Source organism: Pristis pectinata, chromosome 6, assembly GCF_009764475.1.
Source record: "Pristis pectinata isolate sPriPec2 chromosome 6, sPriPec2.1.pri, whole genome shotgun sequence".
Lineage (NCBI taxonomy): Eukaryota > Metazoa > Chordata > Chondrichthyes > Rhinopristiformes > Pristidae > Pristis > Pristis pectinata.
Genome location: NC_067410.1, coordinates 93236126 through 93252256, shown reverse-complemented (window position 1 = coordinate 93252256; position 16131 = coordinate 93236126). Strand labels below are relative to the sequence as shown.

The 16131-nt window shown below is 37.0% G+C and overlaps 1 protein-coding gene across 1 annotated transcript in view; it reads right to left on the bottom strand.

Annotated features, from left to right (window-relative positions):
* LOC127571233 (mucin-4-like) overlaps positions 1 to 15999 on the bottom strand; it is a 169334-nt gene extending 153335 nt beyond the window's left edge. Inside the window, exons 1-8 of the mRNA XM_052017430.1 lie at positions 15908 to 15999; positions 14089 to 14166; positions 10467 to 10589; positions 6844 to 6966; positions 5094 to 5222; positions 4303 to 4416; positions 3033 to 3143; positions 2597 to 2710 (exon numbers count right to left, since the gene is read on the bottom strand). Of these exons, the coding sequence (XP_051873390.1) occupies positions 2597 to 2710; positions 3033 to 3143; positions 4303 to 4416; positions 5094 to 5222; positions 6844 to 6966; positions 10467 to 10494 (619 nt within the window). The 5' untranslated portion in view covers positions 10495 to 10589; positions 14089 to 14166; positions 15908 to 15999. The remainder of the gene's footprint in view (positions 1 to 2596; positions 2711 to 3032; positions 3144 to 4302; positions 4417 to 5093; positions 5223 to 6843; positions 6967 to 10466; positions 10590 to 14088; positions 14167 to 15907) is intronic.
* Positions 16000 to 16131: the final 132 nt, after the last annotated feature.

Below are 16131 nucleotides of genomic sequence, written 5' to 3'. Positions count from 1 at the left end.
AGTAGAGCTGAGAGCATTCAGCAGACTCACTCGCTCACTAACTGAATCAGTGAGGCCAGCTGGCAACTGCTGTTCCCACATCTGCTCATTCACCCTTCACAGCTGTTTCTGCGATCCTATCCCACACACCATTTTTGTTCAATTCTGACTTACGAACAGTTCGAGTGATGAATAGTTCTCAGAAACAGAACCCTGTTGTACAGTGACCAATGGCAAGGGTCCTGTTAGCTAGAGTGGAGGAAAATCCGAAGGACTGCTATGCAAGGTGACATTGTGAGACCTGATATGAAAGAGACAATGAAACTATGAAATAGAATGGAAATTTACAGGAAATGGGGTGGTTGGAACAGAAGTCAAGATTGCCCTGGGAATCAGTGCCCTTAATTGGATATCAGTCACTAGCCTTTCTCCAGAAAATGAGCTGTGGAGGAAGAGAACTCCAGTTTTCTAGTTCAAGACGAAAGCAGGAAGCAGCACTAATACAGTCATCAATGTGTTGGAAAAAGTTGTGAGCGGGACGATATCAATAGCAGTGGAATGAAGAATGTTGCACATATTCCATCAAAAGGCAGGTTTAACTTTGTGTGTTCCCAGTGCAGCACTTTATAACTTGGAAGATGAAAATGGAAGCAAAAGCGAAGGTGTTCATCTTGAGAACAAGTTCAACTAAGGTGATGTAAACTGTGGTGGACAGGGACCAATTTTGCCTGTTTATGGAAGAGGTAGAAGGCGACCCTTGTGAGGGAATGGGTTATAGAAAGATTTGATGCCTTAGGATGAAAAGATCAGAAACTTTTTAGATGTGAAGGACAAGAGATGCATTATGGGTGTCAACTGAAGATACAAAGGAGAAAATATGAATTGGATGGGACAGAGGTAGATGCATAATGTATGTGGTTGAGTAATGTGGAAGTGTGGGAATCCTGGCCAAAGAAATAAAATGTCAGGTACTGAGGTCTCTGCTGGTGACCTGTCATTCAGGGTAATTGAAGGAAACGTCAGCAGGGGCAGTTAAAATCTTTGTATGCTCTGGCATCATTGACAGCACTGCAGATCTTAAGGCACCTATAGTGGAACAGGGAAATGACGTTGCAAAGCATCTAATTCTCAATTTAATATGTGTCAATTCCAGAACGTGACAAAAAGATTAGCATGTTTCATGCAGCAACTAAGTAATACCAGCTACATATGTTAGCAGCAATTGTACTTCCATTTTAAATGATTGTTAATTTCAGTCTTGCTTTAAAATTTGAATACAAACTGAGGTATGAAAATGCTCTTGTGATTTTGCTTTGTATATATTCATCCTTGCTTGAGACAGCAGATTACCACCACCCTCTTATGGAAACAATAAAATACAGCTTTACTAATTTTACCCATGTACCAAAACAAATTCAAACAATATATATATTGGTACCTACATTAAAACAGTCACCATACAACATTATTTTGTTCTTTGACACTACTGAAACATAATAAGGCTTAATATAAATTAAAATTAAAACAAGAGAAACATTAGAAATACTCAATGGATCAGGTACCTTTTGTGAAGAAAAAAATAGAATTAATGTTTAATCTCTCAGCAGAATATTTTAAGAATTTTCTGTTTATATTGCAGATTCCCAGCACCTATGGTATATTGTTTGTTTTTAAATAGAGGTATGGATAGCAAACAACCGGTCTGCTCTGGAGTTCTATAAGAATTTGTACCATTATTTAGCTGATAGCAATGAGGAGAAACTCCCGGATGGACATACAGGAACATATTTCTGATAATAAAATTTATAGGAAATGCCTAAATTAGCTTTAGATTAAGTGCAATTTATTAAGCATAGCACAATATTCATTCATTTCTTTCTTTCAAATCATTAAACAAATCTGCTAAGACCACTGTTCCTATAAATAAGTTTATATTCCATCATATTTTAAAGTGGTTTCACAAGAGGAGGTGTTGGTAAGTGAATGTCAGGTGCCAGCACTCATCATAGCTCCCCTTACAGTGATATCATTTTTACGTTGCATTGAGCACAAAAGCTTTACTGCAAATTAAGCATGAAGGGGAACTCTCAGGATGGTCCTAAGAGGAGAGGAAACATGAATGTCATATAAATTTTTGAAGCAGTCTTCTCCTTCAGTGACCACTTCATAGAATTTTGATGGCTTTGAGTCTTGAGCACTGCTGCTGTGCAAGTCCAGGGATACAGCCTGTATCCTGTGCCATTACCCAATGCTCAGAGTGGGCTCAAGTACCACACTGCACCTAATAATTAGAATGTATAGAATAATAATCTGCATTGTGGAAACAAGATTTGGTACATTATTATTTTTTGATTCAATTGACAAAATCAGATGATTTAGGTAATGTTGCTATTAGTGTGGAGATCTTTCAAGAGTCATGTTGAATATATTAAGCAGAATGCAGAAAAAGGCAATAAGATACTGCAAATGTCAAATAAAAATTACAGAAATTACAGGTGAAATTAGGAACAAGCTTTTTATGAAACTATTAATCAAATTGAAGAATATGATCTTTTGTTCGCTATCTGACAATGAGCTGCTTGTTTAGTTAATTGTACCGAAAATTAATAAATCCCACCAGTTTGACAAAATCGGCCAGTATATCCAGGTGAACAGGCACAGACAAAGTTATCTATACGATCCAAACAGGTGGCTCCATGCATACATGGTTGGCTAGAACATTCATCAATATCTGAGAAGTGAAGAAAAATAAAATTAAGATATTCAGAACTATTTGTTTCGACATAAAAAGTAAAAGATCCCCTTAAGACTACGTACTGTAAAACATGTGTGATTCTAAGTTACTCAGACCGCTACATAGATATAAATTTTGTACATGCATCTCGAGTACAGATCATTTTCTTTAATGATGGTTCATCATTATCAAATACTTAGAAGAAATAGGTTCAAAGTCTGATTATGGTTGTAGTATGACAGTGTCCAGCACTATAGTTTTCTCAAGGATTCTTTTAAGGTTTACAAATACAGATCAGAATTCAGGATGTCCTGCCTACCAGTTTCACAGAGCTGTCCTGTAAAGCCCTTTTGGCACTGGCATTGGAAACTTCTTGGTATATTTGAACATGTTCCATTCATACATGGGCTAGAAAAACATTCATCTATGTCTGGAAAATGATAATCAGAATTAATATTCATTTGGTGAATTCACTGCTATTCAAAAATTAAAAATCTGAATTGCATATCATTTTAAATTTAATCAACAACACAGGGCTTTTGCATAGTTTGTAAATAGAAAGTCACTTTTTTTAATGTGAACAACATATCATGCCTGAAACTCAAACTGATATAAGAACATCATAGAATTTCCTTTTCATTTTTCATATTGATTGAATGGGTATTTAGTTTTTAAATTGCCTATAAATAAAGTATAAAACTCATAGGCTACCATTTTCTGAATCTGGATTTTCTTTATGTAAGAGGTGAAGCAATCAGGATAGAAAGGGGATGATTTAGGGAGTACGGAGTAAGTAGTAGAAGCATTTGCAAAATTTAATAACATTTTTATCCAAATGACAGCAATCACATTTAATGAAGTGGCAACAATCTTTAATTTTGAATATGAAGTCATCCACACTGTTTAAATGAAACTAACCCACAAAATAAAGATTAACCCGTAAAACAATTATTGATTATGTACCACTGGTTGAATATTGGCTGTAAGTCTGAAAGGGAAGCTATCATCTTTTGCTGAGTCAGACTGTGATTTCTTGTACAGATAGCAGTTCCAAGAACCCAGGTTCAATCCTGACCTTGGGTGTTCTCAGGTGTGGAATTTACAGATTTTCTCCATAAATGTGTAGCTTTCTGCTGGTTCCTTGGTTTCCTCCTACATCTCAGACATGCTGATAGGTTTATAGGCTGTTGTAAATTACCACTGGTCTAGGTAAATAGCAGAAAGAATCAAAGAAGTGTTTATGCGCAAGCGAGAGAGAATAGTTTGCAGGGCTCCAGGAAATAAGTTGAATGGGGCTGATGGGATTGCTCTGCTGAGAGCCAGCATGGACCAGATGGATTGAATGGCCTCCTTGTATATCATGATGAACTAGTAGGATGCATTAACTTTTAATTTTCTTCCATAAATATAGTAGACTAGCAACCCTGCCTTCCCGGGTTTTCAGATTTCCCAGGTTTTTAAAAGTGGAAATTTATCTTTTGTTAGTATTTCAAAATGACCTTTTAAATTCTTATCACCAAATTCAGGTTCTTAGGTACTGAACAATATTCTATGGTTCTTCTGTTTATGTCAAATCTTCTTAATCTTACCAATTGAGCATAATCGACCAGTAAAACCATCTAAACAAGTGCAATGGAAGGAGCCTGGTGTGTTGTTGCAGGAACCTTTCCTACCGCATGGATTGGATAAGCATTCATCGATATCTGGGAGAAATACTTCAAATTACTCAAGTGCATTGAAAAATGTTAATATTGAATACAGAAATTGTTAATCTTCAATTTTTTTTCCCTTGCTCCTTATTACATAAGCTTCAGATATCAGCATCGGTCATTCTAGTATGAAGCCCATATGGCTATTCAAGTGTGCTGCTTGATAATACTGGTGTGCTACTTGACCTCAGAAGAACGTTTTGCCAATTTGTGAAATCGAATCATTGTAACTCTTCAAATGTTTCAATGTACATGTGACTAATAAAGATATCTTACCTTACCTAAAATTAGTTTGTATACTTATGTGCAATAAATGCTTAATCAACTTAAATACCATATCAAATAATACAGCGAGTTGTGTTAGTGAACGAAAAGATATGGATTGAAGGTTTTGTTTTATTATCTTAAGTTTTCCTTTGATTCTTTCAAACATTAAACTTGAGATGAATATGAGAAGCAAACATTTGGGGAAGTATATGATGGGAGGGGACTCCATCACCTTGTCAAGTATTTTCCCCAAAAACTCAGTTTATCTTTCTTAAATGTTTACTAATAAAATCACATTCTGATTCTGTAACTCCTCCAGCAGTAATGCCAAACAGCACACTGTTTGTAATACATTGCCATGTGACATTTATTTCTTCTATGCATTTTATGAAGTTTATACACACCACTGCAATTCTTCTTGTTTCCTTTATCCAGCTGGTAACCAGGCCGACATGAACATTCATAACTTCCAAGAGTATTTTGACAGGAATGGTCACAATCATTTAATTCAGGGATACTACATTCATCAATATCTGCACACAAAGAGGAAATATATAATCCCAGTTGACAATTTAGGTTGATTTTTAAGATTTTTGCATTCAGATGTATATAGTATGTTTATGAATAATATGCCTTATTAATTTTTATTCATAACATACAAATTCAATATGTAATTCAGTGACGTTTAAAGCAAACTCAGATAGCACTTTCAATGCAATGAATTATGTTAAATATAAGGGTAAGAGAAAATCTAACCATTCACAATCAACATTCTATATTTAGATTGCTAGATAAAGACACATTTTAGGTATTAGTCTAACTGTTCTTAATCACCATGTATGAACTTTATCATTTCAGGTCAAATATGAACAATGTCCTTTCAAAGGCTGTTTGGGACACATCCAGACTTGGTGGAACTAAGTTACTTGTATGTTGACTTGTAAATCTTGCCAACAGCTTAATGACAGGGGTTTAGAGAGGAAAACAGTTAGTTAAGCTTCGACAAATACATGTAGGCACATTTAGCATTTCTTTCAGCTCACAGCCTTTTCTTAAAGAAGTTCATTACTGAGACGTTCAGTTCCTTACTGCATTCTGGGATATTAAGAGTGGTCAGCTTTTAGGTGTGAAGGTAATAGAACTATATTTGGAGTACAACCAACCCTTTAATCTAGATTTATGTCGTCATTGGTTGACCATTGAGTTCAATGATGTCATTTATGCAGTCTTCATTGGTGAGTCCGAGTGTGGCTGGCAAATGCATCTGGTTAAATGCTTTCTTGCTGCAGGTTTGAATACAATAAGCTTGTAGACTTAACAAATGCAATCGATACAGAAGCACTAATTTGATATTAATTTCAACTTCTTGTACTATTCTTGGTGCAAAGTCCATGAAAACATTCATTGAAAGAGATGTAATGTGAGTTAAAATGCATATTAGCAGATAATTTATGTTGAACAATCTCTGGCCGTGAAAAATTCATTTTCAATGTCTGTTGACAATCCCTCAGAATAACATTTCAACATTCTATATTTTTGAAATGACGTATTATTTTTAACTGTTTAATATTTCTGCTGCTGCCTTAATTCCTCATGTGTGTCCCAATCTTTATTGCACTTACTATAAACTGTTTAAATAGTTAAACACAATTAATGTGTGTTATCTTATGTTTCATAATAGATTGGAGATGTTTGCTTTAGGGATGAGACTTGAGAGGAAGATGAAATCACCAGGTCATCATATACAAATAGGGTGATTCTCGTGTATTTTGCCAAATATTTTCCAAAGCAACTTACTATCAATATGAAGTGGAGGAAGGTTGGAAGGGATGCATTACTCTTACTAATTATTTTTCATTTTGATTTCAAAACCATTAACTGCATTTCATAAATCACATAAGATCATATGAACTTGGAGCATGAGTGGGCCGTATGGCCCCTCGAACCTGCTTTGTTGTTTATTAGATCAGTGATCTTATCTTGGACTTAGGCCTCTTTCCTGCCAGTTTTCCATAACTTTTGATTCCCCTATGTGAACCTTGTAAAAATTCAATAAAACAGCCTCCATAGTTTTCTAAAATAGAGAATTCCAAAGGTTCACAACTCACTATGATGTTGCATCTTCTATGCATTTTATGCAAAGTTGAGACTCACCACTGCAATTTTTTTTGTCTCCCTGATCTACCAGATAACCAGGTTTGCATGAACATTTATAACTTCCAAGAGTGTTTTTGCATATTTGTTCACACTCGTTTGATGAGTCACATTCATCGATATCTGCAAAAAAGAGGGAAAAATCAATACTAGCTAAGGTCAGTTGGCAGTATAGAACAAAGCTGTCAATAAAATGTTTTTGTAAGCTTTTAATAAGTTCAACAGACACGTTCGGTATGCAATTTTGTGAAACGAAAAGGCAAAGCTTTCTTACTGCATTGTTGCTGCTAAATAGTAGGAAAAAAGAAGTATGTTTATTCACAATTCTGTCCTTATTTTTCTTGATTTAGACACATTTCAGTTACCAGCATAGCTGTTGAATGTTTTTATTCATTCAAGAGATGTGGGCTTTGCAGGATGGGCCAGCATTTAATTACCCATCCCGAAATCCCCTTGAGAAGGTGGCAATGAGCTACCTTCTTGAACTGCTGCAGTTTTTGAGGTGCAGATATAGTTACAATGCTGTTTGGGAGGGAGTTCCAGGATCTTGACCCAGTGACAGTGAAGGAAGAGCGATATATTTCCAAGTCAGGACGGTGTCTGGCTTGGAGGGCAACTTCCTGGTGGTGGTGTTTCCAAGCTTTTGCACTGTACTATTCTAATAATTTATCTGACAGCAAAAAATGAATATTTTCTTTCATGTAATTCATGTTAATTAATGCTTAATCTTCTGTGATATTGTATATGCTGGCATTCAGTTTAACTTTTAGGAGGCTGACTAAAGGGGAGAGGAACTGTAGCGGTTGAAAAGGTTAGTGTAGAAGGTTGTTGTAGATTACAACAGGATATTGATAGAATGCAGACCTGGGCTGAGAAGTGGCAGATGGAGTTCAGCCTGGAAAAGTGTGAAGTGATACACTTTGGAAGATCGAATTTGAAGGCAGAATACAAGGTTAATGGCAGGACTTGTAGCAGTGTGGAGGAACAGAGGGGTCTTGAGGTCCATGTCCATAGATCCCTCAAGGTTGCCACGCAGGTCGATAGGGTTGTTAAGAAGGTGTATGGTGTGTTGGCCTTCATTAGTCAGGGTATTGAGTTCAAGAGCCGCCAGGTAATGTTGCAGCTCTACAGAACTCTGGTTAGACCACACTTGGAGTATTATGTTCAATTCTGGTCGCCTCATTGTTGGAAGGATGTGGATACAGTTCTGGTCACCACACCATGGGAAGGACACAATTGCCCTAGAGAGGGTGCAGAGGAGATTTACCAGGATGTTGCCTGGATTGGAGAGCATGTCTTATGAGGATAGATTGAGTGAACTAGAGCTTTTATCTTTGGAGAGAAGGAGGATGAGAGGTGACTTGATAGAAGTGTACAAGATAATAAGAGGCATAGATTGAGTGGACAGTCAGAGACTTTTTCCCAGGGCGAACATGGCTAACACAAGGGGGCATAATTTTAAGGTATTTGGAGGAAGATATGGGGGGGATGTCAAAGGTAAGTTTTTTTACACAGAGAGTGGTGGGTGTATGGAACACACTGCCAGCAGAGGTTGTGGAGGCAGCTACATTAGGGACATTTAAGAGACTTTTAGATAGACACATGAATGATAAAGAAATGGAGGGCTATGTGGGAGGGAAGGGTTAGAAAGATATGAGAGCAGGATAAAATGTCAGCACAACATCGTGGGCCGAAGGCCCTGTACTTTGCTGCAATGTTCTATGTTCTAAAACTGATAACTCACAAGTTATCTCCACCACACCACAAATCCTCAGTTTTCTTAATGCACTAATGTGGATAGGCAGCAAAAACCTACAATATTTTTCCAGCTATTTTTGTGCCAATATTTTTTCCCTTAGATTTTGTCAGCTTAAATCTAGTTCTGTGCAACACCACAACTTCACAGACATGTGATAAGGTGCATGGGAGGAATGCAAGGCAAAATGGCAGGACTGATAACTCACCATTCCAGGATGTGGAATCTTCAAGTGTGTGGTGGTGGGGTGGTGGGTGGGAGTGGATGTAAAAGAGGAGGTACCATAGTAATATTGATTAAGAAGTCCATTACTGCAGAAATGAAGATGGATATCCTAGAAGGCTGTTAAAATGAAACCATATGGGTAGAACTTAGGCACATAAAGGTGGTGATCACTATGCTGGGGGGGGGGTATACTACAGGACTCTTAACAGTTAGCAGAAGATAGTGAAGCAGATATGTAGATAAATCACATAGATCTCTGACAACTACAGGGATCAAAGCAGGGACCCGTACTGTTTCTTATATATCTTAATGATTTGAATATGAATGTAGGAGGCATGATTAGCAAGTTTGCAGATGACACAAACATTGATGGTTTTGTTGATAGTAAGGAATAGAGCTTTAGGCTATAGGATGATAAAATGGGCAGAACAATGTCAGATGGAATATAATCCCGATAAATATAAGATGGTGCACCTCAGGAGGACTAATAAGGGTAGGATATACACAATGAATGGTGGGGCTTTATGGAGTATTAGAAGCAGAGGGACCTTGGTGTACAAACCTAGGGATCCCTGAAATTTGCAGCATAGGTGGTGAAGAAGATATACAGGAATTTTGCCTTCATTGGCCAGGGCATAAATTACAAGAGCAGGAAGGTTATGGTACAAATGTAGGAAATAATGGGTAGGCCATAGATACAGTTCTGGTCACCACACCATGGGAAGGACACAATTGCCCTAGAGAGGATGGAGAGGAGATTCACCCAGATGTTGACTGGGATTGAATGTTTCAGTATGATGAGAGACTGGATAGACTGGGTTTGTTTTCCTCAGAGTTGAGAAGGCTGAGAACCTGATAGAAGTATACAAAATTATGAGGGACACAGGAAGGGTAGATAGTAAGAAACTATTCCACAGAGTGGAGGTGTCTAAACTTGGAGGGCATAGGTTCAGAGTAAGGAGTAAAAGGTTCAGAAGGGAACTAAGGAAGTTTTTTTTTCATCCAGTGGATGGTTGGAATCTGGAACATATTGCTTGAGAGGAGACAAGTACTCTCACAACATTAAGTATATAGATTAGCACTTAAAGTGCTAAGGCATAGAAGGCTAAAGACCAAGTACTGGTAAACAGGATTAATATAAATGGATTTTTGATGGTCAATATGGACATGATATGCTGAGGGGTCTGTTTCTGGGCTGGATGACTATGATTCCATGACTCACCCCCTTTCTAAGCACACTTACGCAATTTTGCTTCTATTCATAAGGGAAGCAACATTATCTCCTGAAGAGATTGTTGAAACAGCCCCCTGCCACTCCAACACAATTACTGATATAATTATATGAAACTTAAAAAAACCTGCAGATGCTGGAAAACTAAAGTAAAAACAGAAAATATTGGAAACACTCAGCAGGTCAGACAGCATCTGTGGAAAGAGAACGCTGAAATTTAGCAGGAAGTTTCACAGAGCAGGAACTTCTCCTTTGTAACACGTAGCAGCATTAAAGCAAAGTCAGAGGCTGTCAAGGCAAACAGGCAAGATAATTCACTAAACGGATGTCACAAACACAGTGTTATACAAACATGCCAATTACAGTTACTTATCATTTTTAAATGTAAAATTATTATTAATAATGTCACACCTCTGCAGACTGTCTTCGATTCATCCATTACAAATCCTTTATTACATTGGCATGCAGGCTCAGTGGTGGAGCTGTTAATGAAACATTTTGAGTTTGTGCAGCTCAGGGAACAAAAGATTCCAGCTGTTTGACAGAAAGAGATAAACTTATTAAAAAGATTCACAACATCTGTGGGGCAAACCAAACATGAGGAAGGCATTTCAATCAATTATTTTGAAACACCTTCACAGTCAAATGCAGACTACAAAGCAGGAATAAAGCACACAAAATATATTACATTTAAATTGTTGTGAAAAGAGCAAAATAAAGATTGGAATATACTCATGGGATTAATGGAAAGATATTTAATAGAAAAAAAAGCTAATAAAAATCTGAGGCAATATTTTTTTTTAAGGGAATGAGAGTCCATGTTTGGAAAATTAAATTTTCTGGACCAAGGAGATTGTTTGGTTATAGTTATCATTTATAAGGCGTTAAAACAACTCAAGTTACTCCATGTTTAAATCTTTCATTATTTCAGAACTGGTGGTTAATTAGCCTTTCAGACCATAAACTTCATATCTGTTGGTTTTTTTAAATAAGCTCCAGCAACCCAGCTTGCAGAAAAGCCGGATTTCACTTATAGCAACTTTCAAGTAGTACACTTAACCATACATATACAAAGACTAAATGTTGCTGTCAGTTTTGCCCAGTTCTAAGACCAAGTGCTGACAGCAAATTCTGGAACAGTGACTGAACAGTGAACTTTAGATTTTTTCCACTTGTATCCCATCAGCTTTTTGTTACAAGGGACCTCATTCCTACCACTGCTCATATCTGGGTCAGTGTTTTGTTATAATATGGAACTGAGGAAATATGATTTCAATGAAGTTTTGCAGTATTTTCCACCATTTATGTAATACAATGCTGGATGAAAGAATTTTCAGCATCAACTGTATTTTGGTTTGGATTCCCACTGGTGCTCTAGAAGTTATGATCCAACTTACTGCAGCACAAAGCAGCTAAATTGCAATACAGAAAATTAAACATTTTAGAAGAAAAGCTGAACAATGTTTGAACAATATGTTATTGGTTCCTTTGGAGTTCTGATTAGTTCAGTTGATGATTGTCATATAATAGCTCTGGCCTGGAATTTGTCCTTGGTCTTATGCACTGCAAGGTTACCTATCATTCCACAATGAAAAATTCAGTCCTCTTGAAGTGAATGCATCAAGATTCTGCATGTGGATTTCAATTGACATTTGTGACTTAATTTCAAATTCTGCACTATTAAGTACCTGACGTGACTAGCCATCCTTGAACATCAATTTGCATGTAAAATACTTGAAGACCATATTTACATGGATGGTATGACATTGGATGGTTTTAATTTGACATTCAAAGCTGGACCTTTGGATAAAGGTGCAGGAATTCATGTTGACAAGACAAAGGTTTTTGCTATTTGTAAATTATCCCTTGCCCATGTCTGGAGTAGCAGGTTGCAATAGATGGTAAATGAAAAACACGATGATGCTGGAGGAAATCAGCAGGCCAGGCAGCATCCATGGAGAAAAGCAGGCAGTCAATGTTTCGGGTCGCCTGCTTTTCTCCACAGATGCTGCCTGGTCTGCTGAGTTCCTCCAGCATCATCGTGTTTTTCATCTAGATTCCAGCATCTGCAGTCCTTTGTTTCTCCTGCAATAGATGGTACCTGTCATGGTTGATGTTGACTCAGTTGTAGGTCAAAGTTGTGCTTTGCTGTGTGGAGGTACTTCCTGCTGTCATTGCAGATGTTGTAGTAACTTCAAATATGTAAAGAAATATTAGCTAAAATATGTAGGAGGACTTCTCTACTATTATACGTAGCTTAAACTGACCCCAGAAGTCTGAGCTGTCTTCAATTACTTTGATTTCCTTTTTGATGACAATATTGTCATCATGCAATCATATAAGTGGCAACTGATACCATGGTGCTGCAAGTTATTTTCCAAGTGAATAAACTTCCATGATATAGCAAGTGATCAATGAATAGTTGACCAGTCTTGCAGACTTGGCATGATTGTCTATTTGTACGTTATTCATTGTTAAAGTATTGGATAGATTACAATAGCAACTATTTTTTTACCCAAGTAGAATGTGTTGAAAAATAGAGCCTACAAGTGACTGTATATTTGACAGCAATTTCTATAGTCTGATGCTGGGCTCCTGATGTTGAAACTATATTTTATTATTAGAGGTGTGATGGGCCAGTTTATCACTTCAGTGCTTCATAGTGATGACAGTGATCAAGTCTTTCACCACATTTTTGAAAAATTGCAGGTATAGTGATCAAGCATTGTCCATTTTATGTCATTTGCATATATAGTAAATATTACTGTGGGAAGGGTGAACAGGGGATATTGTTGATGCATAATTTTATCTGTTGTTTCACTGCTTGTGACAGAAGTGGTTGTAGGAGCAGTAGTATTTGTGTTTGGTTCTGAGACTCAAAATGAAGATAAAATATACGTTGATGTTAATGGCTATATGATTGTTGGAAATAATGAAACACCTTATTGTACTAAAAAGCAGATAAATTATGGATTGCAAATTTAAATTGAGGAGAAGAAATTTTGACCAAGAATTGAACAACGTTTTCATGTTACAGTTTGGAATTCCAATTAATTTTCAGCTGATGATCATGAGTTAAAAGCTATGAATTGTAATTTGTTCTCAGTCAACACATTGTTCCAATCACAAAGAAGGTGTGCCAGCGGCTCTACTTCATTAGGAGTTTGAGGAGATTTGGTATGTCACCAAAGGCTCTTGTAAATTTCTACAGATGTACAGTGGAGAGCATTCTGACTGGTTGCATCACTGCCTGGTATGGAGGCTCTATTGTGCAGGATTGAAAGAGGCTTCAGAGGGTTGTAGAATCAGCCAGCTCCTACATGGACACAACCATCCCTGTCATCGAGGACGTCTTCAAGAGGCAGTGCCTCAAGAAGGCAGCATCCATCATTAAGGACCTTCACCACATGGGGTGTGCCCTCTTCACGTTACTACCATCAGGGAGGAGGTACAGGAGCCTGAAGACCCACACTCAACGTTTCAGGAACAGCTTCTTCCCCTCCGCCATCAGATTTCTGAACGGTCCATGAACCCATGAACCTATCTCGTTATTCCTCTTTTGCACTATTTATTAATTTTTATAGTGATTTTTATGTCTTTATGTCTTGCACTGTACTGCTGCCACAAAACAACAAATTTCACAACATATATCGGTGATAATAAACTTGATTCTGATTCTTCTGCACTGAAAGGTTACCTGTGTTTTCCACAATGAAAAATTAAGTTCTCTTGAAGTGAATGATTTGAAATTCTACAGGCAGATTTCAATCAACATTTGCAATTTATTTGTGAATTTTGCATTTATTAAATAGTGACAATGCTAATCCATCCCTGAGTATTAAATTCTTTGATTCAGAACATTTAACATGACTGAATTTCGATAGGGTTTGATCTTGACTGGTTTGAATTACTGTTGACATTGAAAGTTGTAGCCTGGGACAACACTGCTAGAAATTATGATAAAGAGACAAAGATTACAACGATTTGTAATTTATCCCCTACCCTTGGATTAACAAATTGCAATTAATGGTACCTGTCACTGTTGATGTTAACTCAGTTGTAGAAGTGGTCAGAGTTGTACTTTGATCCGTGGACGTACTTGTTCCTACAGCTGCAGAAGTTGTAGAAACAACAAATATGCAGAGAAATATCAGTTAAAGTACATGGCAGCACTCTCATGACTATTCATATAAATTGTATCAAATGGCCTGAGAAGACTCAACTGAATTCAATTGTTTGATTTCCTTTCTGATGACAAATATTACCACTATACCATCACCTATGTGGTAACTGGTGCCATGGAGCTGCTGCTTTTTCCAACTGAAGAAGCTTCTAATATATAGCAAGTGATAAATGAAAAATTGCGTGACTTTTGGACTTGGCAAAGTTAAACATTTGCAGGGTATTCCTACATTAAAAAATTGGGTTGATTACAATAGCGGCTGGTTTACTATCTGAGTTGAATGTGTTGAGCATGAAAATTATAGCCCAGAAATAATTCTATACAGTATATACAAAACACTGGCGGAACTCAGCAGGTCAGGCAGCAACTATGTAGGGAAATGGACGGTTGATGTTTCCAGTCAAGCCTTCATCTGGACTGGAAGATAAAGGGGAGATAGCCAGTATAAAACTGTGGAGGGAAAGGCTGGAGCAAGACCTGGCAGGTGATAGGTGAAATATCTCAATCATTATTAGCAATTTGATTTTGAATTCAGCATCCAGTCATATCTGACTTGACTAACCAATTCTAAGCATTAAGTTAGTTGTCATTTATTGAACCAGACCTTTTAACGTGATTAAATTTCAATAGACAATTACAATTTGGCTGGTTTTATTTTACAGATCTCATTGAATGCCGGATTGTTAGTGAAAACTGCAGGAAGTTAGCTCGACAGGTCAATTTTTTCACAACTTGTAAATTTCCCTTGCCCAATTTTGGAGGACTGGATTGCAATTGATGGTATTTCTCACAGCTGATATTGACTCTGTGGTAGAAGGGGTCAAAGTTGTACTTTGTTCTGTGGATGTGTTTGCTCCTGTGGTTTCAGAAGTTGTAGGAGCAAGAAATATGCAGACAAATATCTGTTCAAATACAATGGCAGCATTCTCATGGCGACTCTTATAAATTGTTTAAAATGGTCCTTGAAGTCTGAGCTGACTTCAATTATTTGATTTCCTTTCTGATGGCAAATATTACCATCACCCACTTGGTGCCATGGAGCTGCTGCTATTTCTGAAATGAAGAAGCTTGCAAGTGAGAAAACAAATGCACACATACTTTGGCTCTTTCATGGAAATTAACCATCTTATAAAAAAATTTCCTGACTGCACTGTGCTATATATCTAAAATTGTTGAATAATTCACAGTATGGAACTGTGAAGTGATCTAGCGTTTGGCCACTTTGGGGAAAATTGGCAGATATAGTTCTGATAAACTTCAGGCTCATGACCATCAGATAAAAGTTTGGCATGGAATTATTTCTCTTGGTTATGCACTAATATGTTACCATGCTATTCTACAATGTAGTAGTCTTCAAGTTATTGTTTTGAAACTGTGCATGTATGTTTCAATCCATATTTTCAATATGATTTTGAATTCTGTATCCATTAGGTACCTGACTTGACAAGTCATTTCAGAGCATTAAATTGCCCATGCTTCTTTTGATCTCAACCTTGAAACACTATTTAATTTTCATAGACATCATGAACTTGCCTGGGTTTATTTGACTGATGTCATTCAATGCTGGAGCACTGGAGAAAACTGCAGGAAGTTAGGTTGATAAGGCATTCTTTTTTTAACTATTTGTAAATTTCCCTTGCCCACTTTACTAGTTTGTAATTGATGGTACCTGTCACTTTTGTTGACTCAGTGGTAGAAGGAGTCAAAGTTGTTGTACTTTGCTCTGTGGTTGCAGACTTAACTGTAGTTGCAGAAGTAGTAGAAGCTTGAAATATGGAGAGAAATGTCAGTTACAATAAATGGCAGCATTCTCATAGATATTCCTATAAATTGTATAAAATAGCCTCAGAAGTATAAACTGAATTCAATTATTATTTGATTTCATTTCTGATT